The sequence below is a fragment of the Salvelinus alpinus genome, chromosome 33 (assembly GCF_045679555.1).
Source record: "Salvelinus alpinus chromosome 33, SLU_Salpinus.1, whole genome shotgun sequence".
Taxonomy (NCBI): domain Eukaryota; kingdom Metazoa; phylum Chordata; class Actinopteri; order Salmoniformes; family Salmonidae; genus Salvelinus; species Salvelinus alpinus.
In genome coordinates this window covers 466,580-492,379 of record NC_092118.1, presented here as the reverse complement: position 1 = coordinate 492,379, position 25,800 = coordinate 466,580, and the positions used below count along the sequence as shown (strand labels likewise).

General features: G+C 41.6%; 1 protein-coding gene across 1 annotated transcript in view; it reads left to right on the top strand.

Annotated features, from left to right (window-relative positions):
• The window catches only part of LOC139563184 (ALK tyrosine kinase receptor-like), an 819,033-nt gene that overhangs the window by 671,656 nt on the left and 121,577 nt on the right, over positions 1 to 25,800 (top strand). The window contains exon 11 of the mRNA XM_071381520.1: positions 13,894 to 14,028. Coding sequence (XP_071237621.1) covers positions 13,894 to 14,028 — 135 coding nt within the window. The remainder of the gene's footprint in view (positions 1 to 13,893; positions 14,029 to 25,800) is intronic.

Here is a 25,800-nt window from a genome sequence, read left to right as displayed (position 1 = left end):
TCTGCATATTGGTCTGATCCTTCTCGCCTCTCCTCGTCCGATGAGGAGGACGACTTAGACTATCGTTACACTATAATCCTTTATCCTAGCTCTACATTAGATTTTGTCACATTTACTTCCGCTCCCCCTCTCTGGCGCTCATTGTCACCAGTTTACTTATTATTATTACGCACACCTGCCACCATCGTTATGCGCATCTGCGCCTCATGAGACTCACCTGGACTCCAGCACTTCTATGTTTATCTGTATTATATCTGTCACTCCCATTGGTTCTTTCCCCAAGCAGTAATAGTTATATTTCTCATGTCCAGACGCTACTCTTGTTTTGTATTGTTCCGTGTTTTTTGAATTATTAAATTCACCCCCTGTACTTGCTTCCAGACTCCCAGCGTCTGCGTTACAGATGTATTCATATTTATTACGTTTTTATCTTAGGGCGCACTATATAACAGCTTTTAAGTCATAATATTCCCTTCCTCTATCATATAACAACAACAAAAAATACCTTGTTATTTCTAATGTACAATCTTCAAATTAAATAAATTAACAATCAAAATAAAAAAGGTCAGCCTTCCCCATCTTCTCCTTCCCCTAAATTAAAACCTGATTTTACGCCCATATAGTCCAAGTCCATCACGCAAAATAAATGTTTTGTAAAAACGAATGAATCCATAATTGTACTGTGTAATGCGGTGCAAATGTGTATCGGGGACTACTTCAACAGGAGGTAGCTATCACTCACAGCCACGTTGTAATCTCAGAGTCCTTGAAAATGTGGTTGTTTACATATAATTATCGACCACTAGACGAATATTCTGCTTCTCTGCTCGGAGCCTTTTGAAAGTGGGGTACAGGGCATGTCGTCTCTCCACTATTTCATGGGGAAATTGTTACTTAATAGAGAATGGTGTGTTCTTCATTTCCCTACGCTGTTGTAACAAGGCAATTTTCATTTTGTATGTGATAGCATAGCTACGATCGGACGGGGCCTTCCCTCTGCTCTGCCACCTGTTCGTCCATCATTTTGAACACCTTGACCTTCTCATTGTTTTAATATCATACCGTGCCCTCTCTGTAGTGTCTTTCAGGGAGTCCATGGTAGTTTTCAATATCTTATTTTCCGCTCGTATTACTTCCATCATTTTTGGAGACATAGTTATAAAAATGTCCCACTCCAATGTTAAATTTTGAATTTTAGACGGCGGCTTCCCTTCAGTTTCACTCGTAGAGCTCGAGGAAAGGTCTTCTTGTTCGCTTCGATGTATCGTATTCTTTTTCGAGCACATCAAAATGCTGATCAATAAATAATTCAAGGTTCTCTATATATTCCAGAATGTTTGTTTCGGAGTTATCAGCTCATCCTCAGTTTTTATGATTAATTCATGGGACAAGCTGTGCCTACAACGCTGACATCAACCAGTCTGAAACCAGCGTGATATTAAATAATTCCCAATGTCAAAATAATGATGTAACCATATTTTGATTTAAGATGATAGCAAATGATTCACACAGTTTTTTACAACAATAACATATTTCTTACTACTGTAAGCATGGAGAGAGTTAAAACATGCTCCTAACCACAATTTAACCAGACGCTCTAGACTAGAACTTCCATAGTGACTGTGCAGCAGGCTGAACGTTGGATGCCTCTAATACTACTGAGAAGCATTGCTTCAGAGATGGCAAAGGCCAGAATGAACAGCTCTGGACCAGTCTGAAACACCCTGGAGGTGTCCCCCCTCTGTTTCATCTCTGAACTGCCTCAACTTTATCTATCTTCCCTGTGCTGACTGCTCAAGCAATGAAGGAACCAGTGGGGAACCGTCAGGGCCCTCTACGCCATATAATGTGTAATTTTGTTTTCATAGGTTTAATCTTTTTTTGTCTTAATTGTAATGATCCTCCTATTGAATTTCTTCAGTTTGTGTTGGAAAAAGAAGGGTTAAGGCCCCCTAGAGGCCCCCTAGAGTGCCTAAGTATACGTCACTAATTCAGAGGCGATGGCAAATGCAGAGAGAGTAATCGAGGATGATGTGGTGGCTAAATTGTTAGCATTGCCCTTTTCAAGACTAACTTTTTATGAAAAGTTCAATCTTGTACAGACCAGGAGACCAACTCCTGCACTGCCTGATTTGGTGAAATGTGGTGCAATGAAAGAGTTTTGAAATGCATTTTCAAGTTAATAATTATGAGCGCTATCCGTGGATAACAGGCTGAGAGCTGACAAAAAAGCTACTCTTCAGCAGCGATAATAGCTCAAATTGGACAACTGGTTTCAAAGATTTAGCCTGTTTGACAAAGTCAGCACTTCGACACCAAAACTCAACTTCACACCTGCGAGCTACAGTGAGTTTAAAAACAATTGGGGAAACAAGAGTAGACCTTCTTCTTAACGAGCAGTGAGCCACTTGCTCACAATGATAAAGTCAGGCACAATGGAGATTCTAATGCGCCTTATTCATACGGTTGTGTTTTTAGGCAAGCAAGAATTAGCATTCAGAGGACATGATGAGGGTAAAGATTCAGCTAATCAGGGAAACTACTTGGAAATAGTGGATTTCTTGGCTGAGCATGACAGCACTTTAGACTGCCATTTGGTTACAGCTACCGTGTTCACAGGCACTTCCAGCAAAATCCAAAATGACCTGTTACACGCGATCGTGAATGTAATGACAGATGTCATGAAGGAAGAATTGAAGAAATCCCCCTTTGTAACAATCATGGTTGACGAGACGATAGACATCAGCAATGTAACCCAAATGTCTTATGTGTTGCGTTACACTACCGATGGTGGTGTGAAAGAAAGGTTTTTCAAATTTGAGGATATAACTGAGGATAAACTGGCAGAAGCGGTTGCTGCCTGAATTATCAGCTTTTTAGAGATGTGTGAATGCAAGGCCAAAGTTGTGGTATAACGGGGACCCAGTTATGGCCTCTGGTATAAACGGAGTACAAGCCAAGGTGAAAGAAACTATCCCGCAAGCTCTGTTCATTCATTGATATGCGCACACTCTTAATCTGGTGATGTCACAAGGTGCTGGTAAACTAAAAGAATGCAATATTTTTTTTCTCATATTAGTGTCGTAGCAGCATTTTTTCTGAAGATCTGTCAAACAAACAAAACTACTGGATGAAATATGCCAGCTAAGACTACCCAGAGTAGCGCCAATACGATGGAACTTCTCCTCACACTTAGTTTGCACTGTGTATGAAAAAAAGGCTCAACTGATTGAACTCTTTGAATACATAGTGGACCATCACGATGACTTTGATGAAGACACCGTTCACAGCGCAGATGGATACATGATGCACCTGACAAGCTTTGAGTTCTGCTTCCTGCTATCCGCGTTCTACTCCATATTTGCATACTCCGACGTGCTGTTTGGGATATTGCAGAACAGGGAGTTTGACATACAGTTCTGCTTGTCCAGGGTGGACGACTTCTGCAACACCACAGAGAGGGAAAAGGAAAATTCGATTCCATGTACGAGGACACTGTGAGTGAGACCGTAGTTCCAAGGGGGCGCACAACACATATGCAAGGAGACATTCGCAGGCAGTACCAACAGCAAGACGTTGTCGGTGATCACACCATTGTCACTCAGCTAAGGAACAGGTTCAATGACCATGAAAGGCTTATGTTCCTTGCCCTCCTTGACCCACAAAAGTTCCCAATATATAGAGAAAAAACTAACTTTTCAAACTCTGCGTTCTCAAGTCTCAAAAAAAGCTATGGCCCTAATTTTGATTTGCCGCGGCTTAAAACAGAACTCACCATTATGTACTCAAGTTCTGACTTCAAGGGTAAGAGCCTGTCTGATCTGCCCCACTTTCTCCAGCAGAAGAGACTAATTGATAGAATGCACCAATTGTATCAAATCAAGTTTATTTTATATAGCCCTTCGTACATCAGCTAATATCTCGAAGTGCTGTACAGAAACGCAGCCTAAAATCCCAAACAGCAAGCAATGCAGGTGTAGAAGCACGGCGGCTAGGAAAAACTCCCTAGAAAGGCCAAAACCTAGGAAGAAACCTAGAGAGGAACCAGGCTATGAGGGGTGGCCAGTCCTCTTCTGGCTGTGCCGGGTGGAGATTATAACAGAACATGGCCAAGATGTTCAAAATGTTCATAAATGACCAGCATGGTCAAATAATAATCAGGAATAAATGTCAGTTGGCTTTTCATAGCCGATCATAAGAGTTGAAAACAGCAGGTCTGGGACAGGTAGCACGTCCGGTGGACAGCTGGACAGCATAACAGCTGTATCTGCTTACCTGTCTAGTTTTGACCATTCCAGTGTCCACTGTATCAGTAGAAAGAACATTTTCTGCACTAAAAAGAATCAAATCATATTCCAGGAACACCACTGGACAGGCCCGACAGTCAGCCCTGGCTTTGATCTCAATAGAAAAATAACTTATTTTGGTTTTAAAATCAAAAGACAAGCTATATGAACCTGTCATTGCCCGTTTCATAAAGAAGGACAGGAGAATGGACTTTGTTTTAAAATGATAATCATAATGATGAGTGGACCTTTTGTTTTCATCTACAGCCTGCTTTTTGTTACTATCTCATTCATGTTGAATACAATGTGTAAACTATTATTTCAACTTTAGATCACTGGTTGTGTGGTTAAAAACAAGGTAATTGTCAAGGCTGTCGTTTAGGTGGAAATGGCCAGACTAAGGTGCAGCGTGGTGAGCGTATATTTTATTTTTATTTAAGATGTCACCAACAAAACAAGAAAAAAAGAAACGACCGTGAAGCTTACTAGGGCTATAGTGCCACAAACAAAGTCTACTACCCACAAACACCAAAGGAAAAAGGCTGCCTAAATATGAATCCCAATCAGAGACAACGATTGACAGCTGTCTCTGATTGAGAACCATACCCGGCCAAAACATAGAAATACAAAAACATAGAAATAAAGAAACTAGAATGCCCACCCTAGTCACACCCTGGCATAACCAAAATAGAGAATAAAAGCCTCTCTATGGCCAGGGCATGACAGTACCCCCCAACCCCAAAGGTGCGGACTCCGCCCGCAAAACCTGACACTATAGGGGAGGGTACGGGTGGGCATCTATTCATGGCGGCGGCTCCGGTGCGGGACGTAGACCCCGCTCCACCTCTGGCTCCCCCCAATTTGGTGGCGCCTCTGATGCGGGGACCCTCGTCGCCGACCACGGACTGGGGACCCTCGTTGCAGGCCCCGGACTGGGGACCCTCGCCGCAGGCCCCGGACTGGGACCCTCGCCGCAGGCCCCAGACTGGGGACCATCGCCGGAAGCTCCGGACTGGAGACCGTCGCCGGAAGCTCCGGACTGGAGACGTCCCTGGAGGCTCCGGACTGGTGATCGTCGCTGGAGGATTCATGCCCTGGATCATCACTGGAGACTTCGTGCCATGGATAATCACTGGAGACTTCGTGCCATGGATCATCACTGGAGGCTTCGGGCCATGGATCATCACTGTAAGCTTCGTGCCATGGATAATCACTGGAGGCTTCGTGCCATGGATCATCACTGGAGGCTTCGTGCCATGGATCATCACTGGAGACTTCGTGCCATGGATCATCGCTGGAGGCTTCGTGCCATGGATTATCACTGGAGGCTTCGTGCCATGGATCATCACTGGAGGCTTCGTGCCATGGATCACCATTGGAGGCTTCCTTCGTGCAGCAGGCACAGGACTCACCAGGCTGGGGAGACACACAGGAGGCCTGGTCCGTGGAGCTGGCACAGGACTCAGCAGGCTGGAGAGACACACTGGAGGCCTGGTGCGTGGAGCAGGCACAGGACTCACCGGGCTGGAGAGACACACTGGAGGCCTGGTGTGTGGGGCAGGCACTGGATACACTGGGCCGTGGAGGCGCACTGGAGGTCTCAAGCGTAGAGCTGGCACAACCCGTCCTGGCTGGATGGTTACTTTCGCCCGGCAAATGCGGGGCGCTAGCACAGGCGCATCGGAGACACAGTGCGCAGAGCCGGCGCAGGATATCCTGGGCCGTAGAGACACACTGGCGCCCAGATGCGCTGAGCCGGCACCATCCATCCTGGCTGGATGCCCACTCTAGCCCGGCCGATGCGGGGAGCTGGAATGTAGCGCACCGGGCTGTGAACGCGCACACCATGCGCTCCACCGCATAATACAGTGCCTGACCAGAACCACGCTCCCTACGGTAAGCACGAGGAGTTGGCTCAGGTCTCCAACCTGACTCAGCCAATCTCCTCGTGTGCCTGCTTCGTTGCCGTGACTCCTGGTATCGTTGTCTTTCCTCCCTCGCTACTTCCGCCTGTGTCCATGGCAGGGTCTTGTCCCCTGCCATAACCTGCTCCCATGTCCAAGATGTCCTCCACTCTCTCTTCTCCCGGGCCCAGGATCCCTGCTCCTCCTGGCCACGCTGCTTGGGCCTTAGGTGGTGGGTAGTTCTGTCACGGCCGTCATCTAGGTGGAAATGACCGGACCAAGGTGCAGCGTGGTGATCGTACATTTCTTTTTATTTAAGATGTCGCCAACAAAACAAGAAAAAAAGAAACGACCGTGAAGCTTACTAGGGCTATAGTGCCACTAACAAAGTCAACTACCCACAAACACCAAAGGAAAAAAGGTTGCCTAAGTATGATTCCCAATCAGAGACAACGATAGACAGCTGTCCCTGACTGAGAACCATACCCGGCCAAAACATAGAAATACAAAAACATAGAAATAAAGAAACTAGAATGCCCACCCTAGTCACACCCTGGCCTAACCAAAATAGAGAATAAAAGCTTCTCAATGGCCAGGGCGTGACAGTAATGACATTGCAATTGATAGTACTGGGTACATGACATTTCGTGTTGTGGTGCATTTTTTTATTGTTGCATGCTGGAGATAGAACATCAAATACAGCACAACTTTTTTCTCTCTGACACCATGTACTGTCCGTGGTCTTGAAACAATGTGAGTAGTTGTGTGGTTGAATTTATTCCGCCGATATTTGAGGGACTGTTTGTTTTGGCAAATGTTTCTTTGAAACGACGCAACCGCATTTTCTTCTAACGTGGTTCCTGCTATTGATAATTGCAACCATTGTGTACGTGTGCTGCTTCTGTGAGCCACAGCCTAGGCATGGCTTAGGACCGTTTGACTCTGTCATCAAAGAATTGCTTCTCCTACATAGGTCTGCAAAATAAAGGTCTCAAGTCATGCTCTGTATACACAGGCATCCAAGGTCTCTATGTATATGTATGACGTCAGATATTTTTCCGCAACTGAGGGCCTAGCTCCAATAGTCACGGTTCGCCACTGGAAGGAACTATCCTGCCTTCCATGATCGTCCATCTATTGAACTTTTAGTTTTTTTCAAAATGTAGTTAAAAAATTGCCTATAAGCTTATATTTTGGGTTCTGATGAGCTACGACAGTTGAACTAAAACCATGAAACATTTGTAAGTTATATTCTTCAAGAATCAATGGGTACATATCATTATTTTATCAGTCCAAAAATGGATATAGCAAATTTTGATTGCCCCTTTAACAAAGCAGCTGTCAGAAAAATCTGTGATAGTAAGAAGAGACAAGTGCAAGTGTTCATGCAAGAAATACAAGATGGACTCTATTTTAACAAACCTAACGCAATGGGAAATCTTTAAAGCATTATAGGTTCGGGGGTGTGTCAGAAATATTGTTTATATTTTCACAACTTGATTTATGGGCGCAGTAGCTCGTGGTGGAGGGAAAGGCTGGGTTTTGATGAATAAACAAGTTGTGAGTGTGTCGAGGCTTGGCCCCTCACTGGACAATCAGAATGTGCTCCATGGCTAAATATGTGGTTGATTCAAGTTGTGTATTTATGGTCTTTTATGTATTGTGTTGTCATCAATTCCAATTCGAATGTTAGTCCATTACAGCCTAGTTCGTTAAATAGTCTGCCCCGAATTTGCGAGATATGTTGAACATGTTGGCAGTCCACATTGTTCTAATTGCATTGCTTTAATATGGAAATACATTGTTAAAATGTAGGCTACAGCATTCACACTGATATATTATTATTCATTTAACCTTTATTTAACTAGGCAAGTCGGTTAAGAACATATTCTGATTTACAATGCCGGCCTACCAGGGAACAGTGTGTTAACTGCTTTGTTCAGGGGCAGAATGACAGATGTTTACCTTGTCAGCTCGGGGATTCGATCCAGCAACCTTTCGGATACTGGTCCAACACTCTAACCACTAGGCTACCTGCCACCCCAAATATACAGACTAGGCCTAATGTAAATTGCAGTCTGGACATAGAGATGCGAAACAGTCAATAAGAAAGATTACATTCACTCGGCTCTTGATAAGGCCTAAAAAGACAGTGTATAATTCTAATCATGTTGTACTAAAAACAAACCCACATTCTCAAAGAAATCTTCTGTTGATATGGCATTATAGGAGGACTGAATAGTGAGGAGCATGTCTTTGGTAATCGGAAAAGGGGCGCTCTTTAAAAATGGGTATGGATAGCCTACTTGAACAAGCAAAATGCAGGTATGTAAATTGTGAATAATGAAAAAGCATGACGGAAAAAAACTCCAAAATACTCCAAAGCACTCTTAGTAGACCATTTAAACCCTTTTTTCAAAGGCTAAAGGCCAGGATAAAAAGATGCACCTATGCAACCAGCCTTGATTAAGGGGAAGGTAGGCTATGCTTGTTTTTTTTGTCAAATTAAACTAAATGGGGGGAAACCAATAGTTAAAAAAATATATATTTAGAAGTATGAGATTTACCACCACAAAAGGCACATCTGTCCTTCCATGGACACTGTGCATCATGGCTGGATAGGCTGCGCCTCCACTCTCAAAATCCATGCATTTATCAACTGTTTTACTGTTAAGACCTGCTTCTTGTTGGTCTTAAAACTGCAATGTGTAACTTTTTGGGCTACCCGACCAACTTCACATAGAAATCAGAGTTATACTGTAGATCTGTCATTCTCATTGAACGCAAGTCTATGAAGTAGTAGGTATGTTCAATGTGTGCTATTTCTATACTTCCTGTTCATACGTTTCATTTCGGCTTCTTTTACTTTCACTTTTGTATACCAGCTTCAAACAACTGTACATTTTGTCACATAAAAACAAGCTTAAAAGTGACAATTTCATGCAGCACTAATGGGAAGGTATAAAAGGTGCAATGTGCACTACATCATTTCCTGGTTGCTAAAACACCTCAAATATTGCCACCCTCCCTCTCAGAGCAAACAAACTGATCTTAGACAGGTAAATTGTCAAACCTGGAGTTAAGGCTGGAAAATGCCTGTGCACCAGTTTTTACATGGCAAAATTACAAATTAATGTGCGTTTGACACTTGTGCCTCCTTAGCGCTGGCTGAAAATAAAGCCCAATAACTTTTTGTCCTAACCTGACAAAGAACTTCTGTCAAATGAAGTATGAAATCAATGTTTAAGAAAATCTTGTGAGTAATATAGGCAACATAGTGTAGCAACTGTTTGTGTTGACCTGGCAAAGAAAATGGACGTCTGTCCCCTTTTTTCCACAACAAGCTCTCAGTCTCACTGCAGAACTACGCATTCTTCCACATTCTCCATAAATCAAATTTCGAAGTTGCTCCAAATGTCAAATTTCGAAGTGTTTTTGTTGCTCCTGCTGCTTTGTAGCATTCCATTTCTCTAAAGGTCAAATTTCTAAATTAAGGGTTAAGTTTAGGCACTCAACCCGACATCCTCAGGACATGGATAGTTCTCCAATTTCGACCTCAATCTTGAACAACCTGGCTGGTTGGCATGCTCTAGAGTCGGTACGTACAGTGCACAGCTGTGGTGGGAGCCCCCTGCCATATTGTGATGAACGAGAGCAGTTCAGCCCAAGGAGGTAGTGGTGGTGGAGGAGCTGGGTGGAGGGAACTGAAAGGGATGTGTTTTTAGGAGATGATTAAAGAGACAAAGATGAAAGGTAGACATTTTTCACAATGTCCCATAATGCTTGTGGAACGATTTGTGGGGGAAAAGGGATGATATGTCTTTTCAGCAAGATAGTAAGAGCTGGCAAGCCAACACGACGCAGGAAACTCATGTGACCTTTCAGCATAATTAAGAAACATGCAGTCGGCTCTCGACTTGATATTCAGACAAGCTAGTCGCAAAGAGAGTCCTCTGTGCTCTTCCCAGAGATGGATAGATTATGTATCTGGAGCTAAATGCTGCGGTCCTTTAGCTCTGTGTTAAGTAAGTAATATTAAAGGACCAAGTTTGTTTTGTCTAAATTAGTGGCATTATGTTGGAGGAAAGGGAAGAGGTTTGTTTGTGCGACCACACCGTTCCCGAGTCGCTACTTCCATCTGGGCTAGCCTTACTTCCTTCTTCATTCTCAATGAAAACTGATTGACGACCTGGTGCCAAAACAGAAAATGCTTTGTTTTGGTGATTTATTTTTGTCATATCATAAATTTGTTTCAGTTGTTCACTCTGCAAAACATTTAATATAGAACAAAATGCCCGCTGTGCAGTGCCTCCACTGCTACAAGAAAAGGAGCTATATAGAACCAAAAAGGATTGAAAAGCACCTTTTAGCAATATACTGTAACCCACTGGTTAATTGATGACTGTGGAGGCTGGTCTCTTGAAGGACAGGGGCCTGGTGACCACACATAGAGTGGTTACAGAGGTTTGTGATTGCAGCAGAAGATCAATAAGATATCATAGACTCTCTACTCTCCAGTGGTGTGGTGACCACAGCGTTGACCTCTGAGTCCTGCCACCTGGTTGAACACCATTGGTAGGACTTTGTTTCTTTTTTTTTTTACAGTACTGTTACATATTTATAGGGTACCTATCTGTACCTATTCGACAGAATTCAAAAAAACTATTGGTAACCAATTGGTGCCTAATGCTGCTTGATTTAATGAAGTAATTTGTGTGCTGCCATTTTACTATGCAATTTCTTAGTAAATTGCCAGTTATTTCTGTTCTGCAGATATATGCATCAGTAGTATTTTACAATTTACAATGGTCTTCTAACTTAAAGAGTTTCTGACCAGGGTCAAAACAAAGTTTTTTATAAAAAATGTGTCTTCAGTGGAAATTAAAGGTGGAGAAAGATATTTGAAATTCGAATACAGACATCCAACAGACAGATCACAGTCCCTTTCATAGACAAAATGTCACAGTTGCTCAAAGAGTATGTTTACAAGTGAGTGACAGAGCCAGGTATGATATAACCTGGCTATTAACAATTGAATGGATCTCACATGGATATGACAAGGACTCTGGTGTGATGCTGCTTTTTGCACACCGACATTGATAATGGATAGTTAATCATAACTACTCTTCCACCTTTTAAATGGAACATTTCGACTTTAGAAGGTTTTTAGAGAACTATTAACTTCTTAGTGATGCCTTCGCGCGCCAATCCCGTTAACGGGATTGATTTGACAACACCCAGTGAAATAGCAGCGCGCCAAATTCAAAAACAGAAATACTCATAATAATAATTCATAAATCATAAAACATGCAAGTGTTATACATCGGTTTAAAGGTGAACTTGTTGTTAATCCAGCCACAGTGTCAGATTTCAAAAAGGCTTTACGGCAAAAGCAAACCGTGCTATTATCTGAGGACAGCACCCCATCAAACAAACACATGAAAATCATGATTCAACCCGCCAGGCACAACACAAAAGTCAGAAATAACGATATAATTCATGCCTTACCTTTGAAGATCTTCTTCTGTTGGCACTCCAATATGTTCATCAAACATCACAAATGGTCCTTTGTTCGATAGATTCTGTCGTTATATCCCCAAAATGTCATTTTGGCGCATTTGATTCTGAAAATACACCGGTTCCAACTCACGCAACATGACTACAAAGTATCTAATGTTACCTGTAATCTTGATCCAAACATTTCAAAGAACTTTCCTAATCCAACTTTAGGTATTTTTAAACGTAAATAATCAATCAAATTTAAGACAGAATAAACTGTGTTCAATACCGGACGAAAACAATGTGGAGCGAGCTTTCAGGTCGTGCGCCTCAACCACAAAAGTCCACTTGGCTATCCACCCAGATAGGAAATGGCCACTTCTTCATTTCTCAAAGGAAAAACATCAACCAATTTCTAAAGACTGTTGACATCTAGTGGAAGCGATAGGAACTGCAAGCAAGTGCCTTAGAAATCTAGATCCACATAGAAACCCATTGAAAAGAGTGACCTCAACAAAATATTTTCCTGGATGGTTTGTCCTCGTGGTTTCGCCTGCAAAATAAGTTCTGTTATATTCACAGACATCATTTTAACCGTTTTAGAAACTTTAGAGTGTTTTCTATCCAAATATACCAATTACATACATGGGCCTGAGTAGCAGGCAGTTTACTTTGGGCACATTTTTCATCCGGACGTGAAAATAGTGCCCCTAGCCTTAAGAAGTTTTTAACCACATTGCTTTCCATTGCTAATAACCATACCATGAAATTGTAAATGACTATTTCAGCAGTTTAATTCAACAATCATGCCTTTTTTGTTACCTTTTTATGAACGGTTGGTTTGTTGTATAATTTCTTGAGGAACGTTAAATTCCTTACAATCAGAGGTGGTGATTGGCTATTTCTTCTGCTCAGACCAATCAGAAACTGTGATTTACCCCAGGTCCTGGCAGCTGATTAATGGAAAGAGCATTATCCTCTTCCCCACTGCACCATAGTAGTTGTGTCCAGTATGCAGTCCAGTATGCAGTCCCATATTGTCATAGCCCTCCTGACAGGCCCAATTTACAGCCTCTGAAAAGTCTAGTACCTAATATCCAAAGGAGAAATACCTAATCAACTCTCCTTTTAACTGGGAAATGTATTTCTGAAGTTGATGGGGAAAAGGGGTAGGTTGAGGTGGTTGGTCTGTCCAGAGGCTTGATTGGGTTGAGCTAGTGGAAATGAAAGCCCCAGATCCAATTAGCTTAGTAACCTAGGGATGGAGGAAGATGGGGCGGATTTGGATTTAAGCACCCCCTACCCACCACCACTATATCAATCTCTATTGGTCTTGAGGAAAGAGTGCCCCCTACTGGACAAAACGACAGCATATAACTTCAGATATCCCAGGGGAGAACAACTGCCCTGTGTCATTGAAGCCACGGAAGTTCACGGCTGACCGCGATACTGCAGGCATGTTTGCAGAAAACAGTACCACCATTATAGTGAATGGAAAAATGACAATCTTCGTGGTCAATCTTTGTATAAAAACATTTTACGAGGACAATCATGGTACCAATAATTGCATCTAATATACCAGATGTATGTCTCCAACCGATTATTTTAAAATCGTACACAGAAGGATACCAGAAGGATACCAGGATACAAGATACCAGATGTATGTCTCCAACCAATTATTTTAAAATCGTACACATAAGGATAATTTAGTTGCTAATGGCAGTCTGCAGTACCCAGGTCGGCCTTCAACTTGAGTTGCTCAACGAGAGCACTGAGCTAGCCTGCGAAGTCACTTCCTGGAGTAGCTCAAACTGCGCATGTTATGTCTCCATGAGACACCGTCTTAACCGACTTAATTTGGCTTCAATGCACTATTGAGTCTTCACATAGGAATGAATGCTGTCACATGACCGATGCCTTTGTCCATTCATATATACAGTCATTGGGTTATGCAGCCAAATATTCACCAAGCTTAACTCTGGGCCATGTTCATTAGGGCAAAAACTTAAAGTGTTTAAAATGTTTTGCAACGGAAAATGAGGTAGTGTAGGTAGTCCCCATCTGTCTCAGTTTGTTTTATTTTGTTTGGTCCCTAAAGAGCACAACCCTGCTTATCTTCAACTGTTTAGCATTTAGGGAGCTGTGGAAAGATATGGCTTGCAAAGAATGTCACTAAACTGCTATTTGTCTGTTTCTCTCCTCAGCCAATGGTGAATTTCCTCCAACAGTAACTGGTAACACTAAACTGCCAATGAAACCAACCAATCAGAACATCAAAACAACCACCCCGTCCAATGGAAACTCAAGAACCTTGTCAGAACATCCAACTCTGACTCCCTGTAAGTGTCCACCTGTTGTCGTATAGCTGTGAGTATCTCAGGCATAGGCGCTGTATTTGTAATATACAGAAAAGGCAGTCTGAGAGGGAAGAAGATGATACATTTTTGTCTCTGATCTCAAGCTAGAACAATGGTCTCTGATCCCACACACAGACACTCTCTCCTACCCTCTTCCTGCTTGCTCACTGACACACACACACACACACACACACACACACACACACACACACACACACACACACACACACACACACACACACACACACACACACACACACACACACACACACACACACTTACCCAGGATGACTTCTACTCACACTCACTCCACACGTGCTGTGAAAAGGCACAGTGCTTTTTCCTCAAACAAAGTAAGTGTGCCACCTACTGGATTCATCCCCACGTCTGTAACTGTACATCTCACTTTGGATTAAATGGAGCAGGACGGACAGTTTTTATCTGCAAAACGTTCCAATTTGCTTCCATAGAATGTAAATGTAGCTCCTTTCACCGAGTTGACATTTTCCACCTTAGATTCTTCCAAGCACCGAGCTACTGCATAAATTAACACTGTGGATAGTGCAGAGCTGGATTTGGCTCCTTTTAGACACATTTTACATGGCACGCAACACTGACTTTCCAGAAGTATAATCATTGAAGTAATCATGTATTTTGTCTTGTCGCTTTGTCTTCGAGCCAATAGCGCCACCGCAGACAAAATAAATACCTATCTGTCTGCTGATGCCAGTGCCCTTATACTCTGGAAATCTCAGAGTAATTGCATTTATCAACATCTTGTTTACTCCTCCAAGCAACAGATGATGTTCATGACATTCCCTTCAGTATCATTGCAAAGAGTGAAATTCACAGTTCAGTCAAGACTTGTTAGCCACAGCCTCATGCTAACAAACTCCCTTGCAGTCATTTTCCTTCATTATACAACGGGTGGGTCTAATCCTGAATGCTGATTGGTTAAAACCGCATTCTAGTCGGTGTCTATTCTACAAGTTACCACCGGCTAAATCTATGACGCTTAAATGCCTATTTACTCTGTTCCATCAGACTGCGCAATTCACGGTCTCATAAGCCCAGGCAATTTATAAACTTGATCTCCACTATTAAAAGCATCTAGACATTATCTCACATTTCTTTTACACTAATGTTTAGGTTTCAACAGCAGAGATTTGTATAAACCTTGATGTCTGTCTCTCCGACATTTGCAACATTGTTTCACTATTCATATTCAATCTTCAGCTGTCCCATAGTAATGAATGTGTTGGGAGTCGAGATGAGATAGACAGGTAGACAGTTTTTTCAGCCAGTCAAAATCATGAATCGGCATAATTTTTATGGATATATACAAAGAACTCAAATCAAATCAAATTGCATTTTTCACCCGCGCCGAATACAACATAAAATGCTTATCTATAAGCCTTTAACATGCAATGTAGTTTTAGAAACAAAGAGTTAAGGAAATATTTACTAAATAAACTAAAGTAAAAGAAGTGACACAATAAAATAACAGTAAGGAGGCTATATACAGGGGGTACCGGTACCGAGTCAGTGTGCGGGGGGAGGGGGGGGGTTAATGCCAATAGTCCGGGTGGCCATTTGATTAATTGTTCAGCAGTTTCATGGGTTGAGGATAGAACTGTTAAGGAGCCTTTTGGACCTAGACTTGGCGCTCCGGTACCGCTTGCTGTGCGGCAGCAGAGAGAACAGCCTATGATTTGGGTGACTGGTGTCTTTGACTATTTTTAGGGCCTTCCTCTGACACCGCCTAGTATAGAGGTCCTGGATGGCAGGAAGCTTGGCCCCAGTGATGTACTGGGCGATACGCACTACCCTCTGTAGCACCTTACAGTCAGATGCCAAGCGGTTGCCATACCAGGCGGTGATGCAACAGGTCAGGATGCTCTCAATGGTGCAGCAGTATAACTTTTTGAGGATCTTGGAACCCATGCCAAATCTTTTCAGTCTCCTGAGGGGCAATAGGCATTGTCATGCCCTCCTCATGATAATCTTGGTGTGTTTGGACCATGATAGTTTGTTGGTGATATGGACGCCAAGGAACTTGAAGCTCTCAACCTGCTCCACTTCAGGTCCATCAGGTCCAGTAATCGTTAATAATTGTTAATAGGGGCTTGTTCGGCCCTCCTTTTCCTGTAGTCCATGATCAGCTCCTTTGTCTTGATCACATTGAGGGAGAGGTTGTTGTCCTGGCATCACACATGGCCAGGTCTCTGTCCTCCTCCCTATAGACTGTCTCATCATTGTTGGTGATGAGGCCTACCACCGTTGTGTCATCAGCAAACTTAAGGATGGTGTGGGAATCGTGCTTTGCCACTCAGTCGTGGGTGAAAAGGGACTACAGGAGTGGACTAAGCACACACCCCTGAGGGGCCCCCATGTTGAGGTTCAGCGTGGCAGATGTGTTGTTGCCTACACTTACCACCTGGGGGTGGCCAGTCAGGATGTCCAGGATCCAGTTGCAGAGGGAGGTGTTTAGTCCGATGGGTCCTTAGCTTAGTGATGAGCTTTGTGGGCGCTATGCTGTTGAACACTGAGCTGTAGTCAATAAACATAATTCTCACATAGGTTTTCCTTTTGTCCAGGTGGGGAGTGCAATTGACATTGCGTCATCTGTGGATCTATATTTGCGAAATGCAAGTTTTTGTTGTTCTAGGGTTTCCGGCATGATGGTGTTGATATGAGCCATGACCAGCCTTTCAAAGCACTTCATGGCTACCAACATGAGTGCTATGGGGCAGTAGTCATGTCCTGATGAGAGAGCGCATTTTCTATGCCAGGTGAAATTGTGCATCATTAGCTCATTGTTATGGATGCATCCCAACCAATTTTACTCAAACTGCTTAAACAAATGTGAATGCAGCTACTTCGTTGTTATTCTGGCTATTTGACATGACAGTAAATTAGCAGTAGTTGGCTAGCTAGCAAGCAAGGGATAAGAACGTTTCCAGCCAGTATGGCAATGGAACATTTAGACTGAACGACTGGTCGGCTTGGGTAGCAACCCTAGATTTGTGTCTGGACTATATCTTGTGGAAGGATGAAATAGTATAAATAAATTCATCAAAATCAAGTTTTTATTCAAAATGTGTCAATCTTTATTTGAATATGTTGGTAACCTGTTGTATAAAAGTGATAATGCCCTCGAAGCCGGTGTTTGGAGGATATATTGGCACGGTTTGCCAATATATCCTCCAAACACAGGCTACTCAGGCATTATCACTTAATTGACATGCCTGATCCGAAATGCATCAACCTGGTAACAGACCTTTTGTAACCAACTGTGAGGTGTTTTTTATTGGTGGTTAAGATACGAGGAACCAGAATGTGTCTATAAGAGCTGTGTCCGTTAAATAATGCAACATCGAGTGACTTCAAACACAGGTCGCCTAGCCATAGCATCACACAATCATTGAATCTCAAATCTCATTTGTGTTTTTGACGATGTGTTATTCAATGATGAGTGTTGATCATTTGTTGATAATGGTGATTTTTATTGGTCTCTTGGGAATATTGGTATAGGTTTCCAAAACTGACTGGATCTTAGCCAAGACCGTAAACTAGTCCTCCACATATGGTGTTTAAATTACAATGGTTATCTAATATCTTGGGTGTTCAAAAAAGCAGGACTCTCTCTGATTTCAGTGTCAGCCTTATTTTCATCCCTTGGCCTTGGATTATCATAGGTATTCTCCCACGAGAATAATAATTGGACTTGCATTTATGGCTTGGCCTTCTGATAGGCAACGTTGAGGGGGGCTTTAATATTCGCTCTGCATCTCCCTTTGGCCGGAACCCTCCAGTGCTGATGGGCTTGATGAATTTTGAGGGAAACGATTGAAAACCTGATGAGTGTGTGAGTGCCTGATGAGGGTTTTAGTTCAGCGGGCCTGTCACTCTGAAGCAGCGCTCCTTCTTCCTCAACGTGCTCAATGATTAACCCTGGGAAACATCAATGTCATTTCTATCTCTCCTCATTGCTCTCTGCTCTTCTTTGCACCTCTCTCTCTGCTCTTCTTCGCACCTCTCTCTCTGTTCTTCTTCTTACCTCTCTCTGCCCTTCTTCGCACCTCTCTGCTCTTCTCCGCACCTCTCTCGGCCCTTCTTCGCACCTCTCTCTGCTCTTCTTCGCACCTCTCTCTTCTCATCTCTCGCTCTCTCTCACCATTTTTTACTGTCCCATCTTGTTCTCTCTCCTTTTCAGACTTACTCTTTCTAACCTTTCTTGCTTTCGGCCCCTTCTTACTCATTTCCATTGTTTTGTCTCTCACTCTGCTTTCTTTCGATTCTTTCCTTTTCCCACTCTTTCTCTCGTTTCCCCTGCTCCTTCCCTCTTTCTCCCCTGCTTTTTCTCACCTCTCTCTTTCTCTTTCTCCCCTTCTTTTTCTCTCCTCATTGTTTCTCTCGCCCATCTATATGTATTGATATGTTGCCTGTAGTCTCTCTGCACCTTTATTTCTCTGAAACTTGACCCTACAATGAGGTGTGTACTCAGACAGTGTCTGTGTCTGAAATGGCACCCTTTTCACTCTATAATGTACATATGGCTCTGGTCAAAAGCTGTGCACTATATAGGGAATAGGTTGCCATTTTGGACGCAACCACTCTCTCACTGCTGACTCATCGGTTCTATGGGGGAAACAACAGAGTTCTCTCACAGACTCTCAGTTGTTGAGCTCACTTCACTTTCTCACCGTGATTACTTCGCCGCCCGATGGGAAAGGGACGCGTCACTAACTTCAAAATGAGTGTGTATGTGAGTGGGTGCAGTAGTTGTGTATGTGGTCGTGTTTGAGAGAAAGTGTGTATGCCTATTATATTACAACACCAAGGACAGAGGAAGAGGAGACCGACTGAAGCGATCTGATTGGCTCCTGTCAGCAGAACAGCAAGTGATTGACAGCTGCACTAAACAAAATAGGTCCATAATGACTATGCAAATCCTCGGGAGGAAGATTTTTTCTTTTTTGTCTCTTACTGTTGTTATTAGTCGCTAATTAGCCACATTCCGCACGCAGAATACATACTTGTTTACTAGTCGTTAAATCAAATGGTGGTGTTGAGTCGTTTGTTTGTGAGCTGTTGTTATTCCATGGCTGTGGCCCAAATGGAACTCTATTCCATACAGTGCACTACTTAAAGACCAGGACCCATAGGGCTCCATATAGGGAATACTCTGCCATTTGGGACACAACCCGTGTGTTTGGAAGAGGTATTAATCAACTGGACAGACATGTGACTGATAATGAGCACCACAATACAAGATACTGTGTGTGTGTGTGCGTTTGTTGAAATACAATATTGTAATTAAATAGACTGGGGACTTCTTAGAGACTCCATTTCAACTCATACTCATCTTCCTTCATGCATCAATATGGGCCAATCAAAGTGGAACAACCTTTTAGGGTTATATTCAAATGCAATGACCATACTAGCAGTGTGCATATTGAGTCAGAGGCATTAAATGGCCATCTGTCTCTAGTGAAAGACAGATCAAACTATTTCATGCTCATTAAAGTTAATAACAGTCACCTGTCCTTTCCTGAATATACGTGCTGTATAAAACAAGGATTGGGAAACGTGTACCATAAAGTTTGACCCCTTCACCTTTCTGTAGTATAGAAACAGTATGAATATGCACAAACACAACTAAAAGCAAAACACCATTAAAACATCAGATTAAAGCTTTGATTAGTCATGAAATGGCAGCAATAGAGCAGCAGCATAAATCATAAACCAACTCAAAATTGTATGCAGTAAGGCTTTCTGTATTGGTTATACCCAGCAATCAAAGCAAATCAATAGTCAACAGTCAATTCAATGAATATTCCAGAGATCAAAGGTCACAAAATAAAAAATGTATTCAGTTGTTAAGTTAGTTCAATTCAGTTAAATGCAGATCATTTAGTTCTTTCCAAAAAAAAGTAAATCCACAAAAAATAAATTATAATCCAATAGGAATTGTTGGAGAGACAATCAGCAATGCATAACTTAATCTGATATGCTAACTACTCATTGGTGTCAAAAGAAAATCCTTATGTTAGAGATCCTTTTAATTCTCTATTTGGTAGTTCAGGGTGTGACTAGGGTGGGAAATATATGTTTATATTTCTTTGTTGGCCGAGTATGGTTCCCAATCAGAGGCAGCTGTCTATCGTTGTCTCTGATTGGTGATCATACTTAGGCAGCCCTTTTTCCCACCTTCAGTTGTGGGATCTTGTCCTTTTGTGTTGCAGGTGTTGCACTCCTAGCTTTAAGTTCGTTGAGCTGTTTATTGTTTTTTGGTGGAACATTTATATTAAAGAAAATGTACGCCTACCACGCTGCACCTTGGTCTTCATTTAACGACGGACGTAACAAAAGGGGATTTTCAGGTGAATAAAAGAGAAGAGCAGTCGCAGATAAAGTCAATCAAAATTAATCTGGTTTAATACAATTTGCAACACGGGGACACCTCCCACACAGAAGCAGAGAAAATGTCTAACAGGCACTTATATATTAATCAGACAGTACCATATGTTCTGTTAACACCAGCCCAAGAGGCTGGGAGGAAGTCACAACATCATTGGCTACAGAATCACAGATACATTATCAGTGTACCTCCAGTCTGATGTTAATCACTATCAACGGATACGAGATTAATACATAACAAACAGCATTGAGTCTAGTGACCATCAACCCGTGACACAAATTATCCAAAGGAACAGGTTTATACAGCACATTTACTGAGCAATTTTACTTTCAAAGTTTTCAAACAAACATTTCCCCATTGTTACTCACACCATGGCCTTTTGCGCTCCCATTCCTGTGTGTGACCCTGTGGGAGCACATCTTGAGAGAGAGAGAGAGAGAGAGAGAGAGAGAGGGGGGGTCTGTTCACCAACCAAGAATACACAAAACACCATATTGATCTGCAAAAATATCCTCAGTGTACAACGTAAAACACCAGATAATGCATGCAGAGCAGAAATAGGCCGATACCCTCTAATTAATTATCAAAATCAAAAAAAGATCTGTTAAATTCTACAACCACCTAAATGGAAGCGATTCCCAAACCTTCCATAACAAAGCCATCACCTACAAGCTGGTCTGCAAGCTGGTCGTGGGGCTCTGTTCACAAACACAAACAGACCCCACAGAGCACCAGGACAGCAACCCAATTAGACCCAACCAAATCATGTGAAAACAAAAAAATAATTATTTCCAATGTGACAAGTAATTAACAAAAAAACGGAGCAAATTAGAATGCTATTTGGCCCTAAACAGAGAGTACACAGTGGCAGTATACCTGACCACTGTGACTGACTCAAACTTAAGGAAAGCTTTGACTATGTACAGACTCAGTGAGCATAGCCTTGCTATTGAGAAAGGCCGCCGTAGGCAGACCTGGCTCTCAAGAGAAGACAGACTATGTGCACACTGCCCACAAAATGAGGTGGAAACTGAGCTGCACTTCCTAACCCCCTGTCAAATTTATGACCGTATTAGAGACACATATTTCCCTCAGATTACACAGATCCACAAAGGATTTGAAAACAAACCCAATTTTGATCAACTCCCATATCTACTGGGTGAAATACCACAGAGTGCCATCACAGCAGCAAGATTTGTGAGCTGTTGCCACAAGAAAATGGCAACCAGTGAAGAACAAACACCATTGTAAATACAACCCGAAATGTATTTGTATTTATTTTCCATTTTGTACTTTAACTATTTGCACATAATATGACATTGGAAATGTCTTTATTCTTTTGGAACTTTTGTGAGAGTTGTTAGGTTCTTACTCTAAAGAGTAAAAACTCACAGACGATTAGTACAGCTCAAACCAAGTTTATTCACCCAAAGGGTCTGATAGCTGAACAGACAAAGACATGTTCCCACCAACACAAGTATATATACCCCAATTTGGGTGAAATCTATTCATTCCCTCTAAACATTACATCTTTATTGCAAGGAAGAAAGTTAAGCGATGTGGATAATAAACTGTTCCTTCTCCTTAACGTGACCTGACCTGACCTCGGCCCCAATTCCTCACTAATCCCCAGCTCACCCTTATCAGTGAACTCAAACATATGATTGCCTTTCCTTTACTTAGTACATTCCAAGCCCCTGGCTCATATCCAACCTTAATTGACCCCAACATATACATTCCTCCTACAGATAACCATTATTTTCTGGTCCATAGGATGCCTGATGATTAACAATATTTCAAGTTTAGAAGTCAGAACCCATCAGTGTAATGTTTAATGTACATTTTTATTGTTTATTTCACTTTTGTTTATTATCTACTTCACTTGCATTTTCGAAGTTAACATATGTTTCCCATGCCAATACAACCCTTGAATTGAATTGAATTGAATTTAAATTGAATTGAGAGAGAGAGAGAGAGAGAGAGAACCTTGTAGTCTTCAACCATAGACGTTGACCATGAACACAACCAGAATTTAGTGGTCATGGACAGTGGTGTAAAGTACTTAAGTAGAAATACTCGAAAGTACTACTTAAGTAGTTTTTGGGGGTTTCTGTACTTTACTTTACTATTTATATTTTTGACAACTTTTACCTCATTACATTCCTAAAGAAAATGATGTACTTTTTACTCTATACATTTTCCCTGACACCCAAAATAACTAGTTACATTTAGAATGCTTAGCAGGACAGGAAATTGTCTAATTCACACACTTATCAAGAGAACATTCCTGGTTATCCCTACTTCCTCTGATCTGGCAAACTCACTAATCACAAATGCTTAGTTTGTAAATTATGTCTGAGTGTTGGAGCATGCCCATGGCTATCCTTAACTTAAATAAATTGGTGCCTTCTGGTTTGCTTAATATAAAGATTTTGAAATTATTTATACTTTTGATACTAAAGAGTATTTTAGCAATTACATTTACTTTTGATATATTTCAAACCAAATACTTTTAGACTTTCACTCAAGTAGTATTTTACTGGGTGAATTTCACTTAACTTGAGTCATCTTCTACTAAGGTATCTTTACTTTTACTCAAGTATGACAATTGGGTACTTTTTCCACCACTGGTCATGGTCAATGATTTGCGCCAATTACATAATAAGAGGTCATATCTAGCATTGAGCACACACCCTGTTAATTTCCTTTCTCATTGTTCAAACATGTATGTTGACCATGAACACAACCACAAGGTGGCGGTCGTGGTCAACGATTTACTACTGTATCTGATCATACCCCAGTTACATAATCAGAAACCACTTCTAACATTGACCACACACCTTGTTCCTCTCCTTCCCTTTCTTCTTGTTCAGCAGAGCGAGACCTGTGTGTGTGTTTGTGTGTACCTGTGTGTGCATGCACGTCTGTGTGTGTATGAGCAAGATCTCCATAGGTTATCAATCGGCCCCAGCCCTGGAATAATAGAATAAGTAGGGCTGGATTTACGTTGGGCAACGACCAACATGTCTGTTGGCGGTTGCGGTTTCTGTTCCTGGGTTGAAAATGACAGATTCGGCCTGGGGGCTTCAGCTTCTTTATAAGTATTTGGCGGAGAGAAGACTGGCTTAACAATCAATTTACTTCTACTGTATATTTTTAAGCCTTTGCACCTATAGCCTTAGAACTGGTCAGAATTGATGGAATGATGGATGGCGCTACATTTAGGGAAATTCTTGAGGGAAACCTATTTCAGTCTTCCAGAGATTTGAGACTAGGACAGAGGTTCACCCTCCAGCAGGACAATGACCCTAAGCATACTGCTAAAGCAACACTCAAGTGGTTTAAGGGGAAACATTGAAATGTCTTGGAATGGCCTAGTCAAAGCCCAGACATCAATCCAATTGAGAATCTGTGGTATGACTGTCACGAGAATTTCTATCCCAATGTTCTAACTGAACTATTTTATATCTCTGTCTAATTCCTGAAGGTTGTATATCTCCAGTTCAAAGAAATAGACAGTCTCAACATGCAATAGATAAATTCTCTATTCAGAGAGCGCTCTGCCCTTTGTCATAGAAATTGCAAGATTATGTTATAATGCTTGTATTGCATTATAATGGTTGTTTTATTTGACAGAATAGAGTATTCTGTTAACTATTTTGTGTGTGTTCTACTGAGGATGGGCCTCTATGAGATAACACTGACAGAGGAGATTTACGATATCTTTGGGTGATAAAACCTAAAGAGCATTCCAGAGAACATGAGGTAATGTTTTTGTGCTATACCGTACCAGGGTGAGATGGTTCCAGTTTGGAGTAGGAGGACCAGACACTGGTCTATACAATGAAAACTGTTGACACAGCAGTTGCTGTGTGCTTTGTATTATAGATGTCTTTCATACAAATCTTAACCTTGTAACCATTCTATGTATCTTTTGTTTGTCATGTAGGTTGAGAGTGGTGTATGTTGTCTATAAAAGATCTCTGTACTTTTGTTTTAACACTCTCAACGGTTCATTAGAAATGGTGAATCGTTGAAAGTCATTGCTATTGCAAAGCTATAATTATTAAAGATGTAGTTTAAGTATAACTCTGACTCGTGTGTTAAGTTTGTCTTTCCTCATTTGATAATACAGAAATTAACCACCACACCTTCAAGTGCAGAGTGAATCTTTTTATACACACACACAAACAAGTTCAAATCTTAAGTTACGCCTTGCTCAGACAGTTACTTTTCCACAACACACATATATTGTTTATCATATTCTGCAATATGTTTCATAATTTTCTGCAAGCCTAACAATTTCTCCCCTCCACGGGTGGGGACAGAATGTCCTGTTATTGGTTTCACAGTAGCACAACTTGTCTGTCGATAGCTCCTCTTATCCTTTGTTTCACACTTGCACCCTGCTTACATAGCTAAACAGGAACAAAATGTCCTGGTTCTAATTCTGACTAAAACTACATACATCATCAGATTATAGTTTTATGATTCTAATACATTTCACACAATTATATGGTTTCAGGGTGGAATAAATTAGTTATTATCTTAACTTCTCTAGGGTAGGGGGCAGCATTTGGAATTTTGGATGAAATGCATGCCCAGATTAAACTGCCTGCTTCTCGGGTCCAGAAGATATGATATGCATATAACCAGTAGATTTGGATAGAAAACACTCTACAGTTTCTGAAACTGTTAAAATAGTGTCTGTGAGTATAACAGAACTGATTTGGCAGGTGAAAACCTGAGAAAAATCCATTCAGGAAGTAGTTTTTTTTGTTGTTGTAGTTTTCTATTCAATGCCATTACAGTATCCATTGACTTAGGACTCAAATTGCAGTGTCTATGCCTTCCACTAGATGTCAACAGTCTTTAGAAAGTGTTTCAGTCTTGTATTCTGAAAAATTAGGAAGTAAGAGCAGTCTGAATGAGTGGACCCTAAAGTTTCACAGAGCTTTTTCTTGCGCACAACCGAGAGAGTGCGTTTTGTTTACATTTTATATTGACGACGTTATTGTCCGGTTGAAATATTATCGATTATTTAGGCTAAAAACAACCTGAGGTTTGAATATAAACATCGTTTGACATGTTTCTATGAACTTTACGGATGCAATTTGGATTTTTTTGTCTTCCTGTTTTGACTGCGTTTGAGCCTGTGGATTACTGAAGAAAACGCGCGATAAACGCGCGAAAAAGAGACTTTATCGAACAAAAGGAACATTTATTGAGTAAATGAATGTCTGCTGAGTGCAACCATATGAAGATCATCAAAGGTAAGGGATTAATTTTATCTCTATTTCTAAAATATGTAACTGTTCTATCTGGCTGGC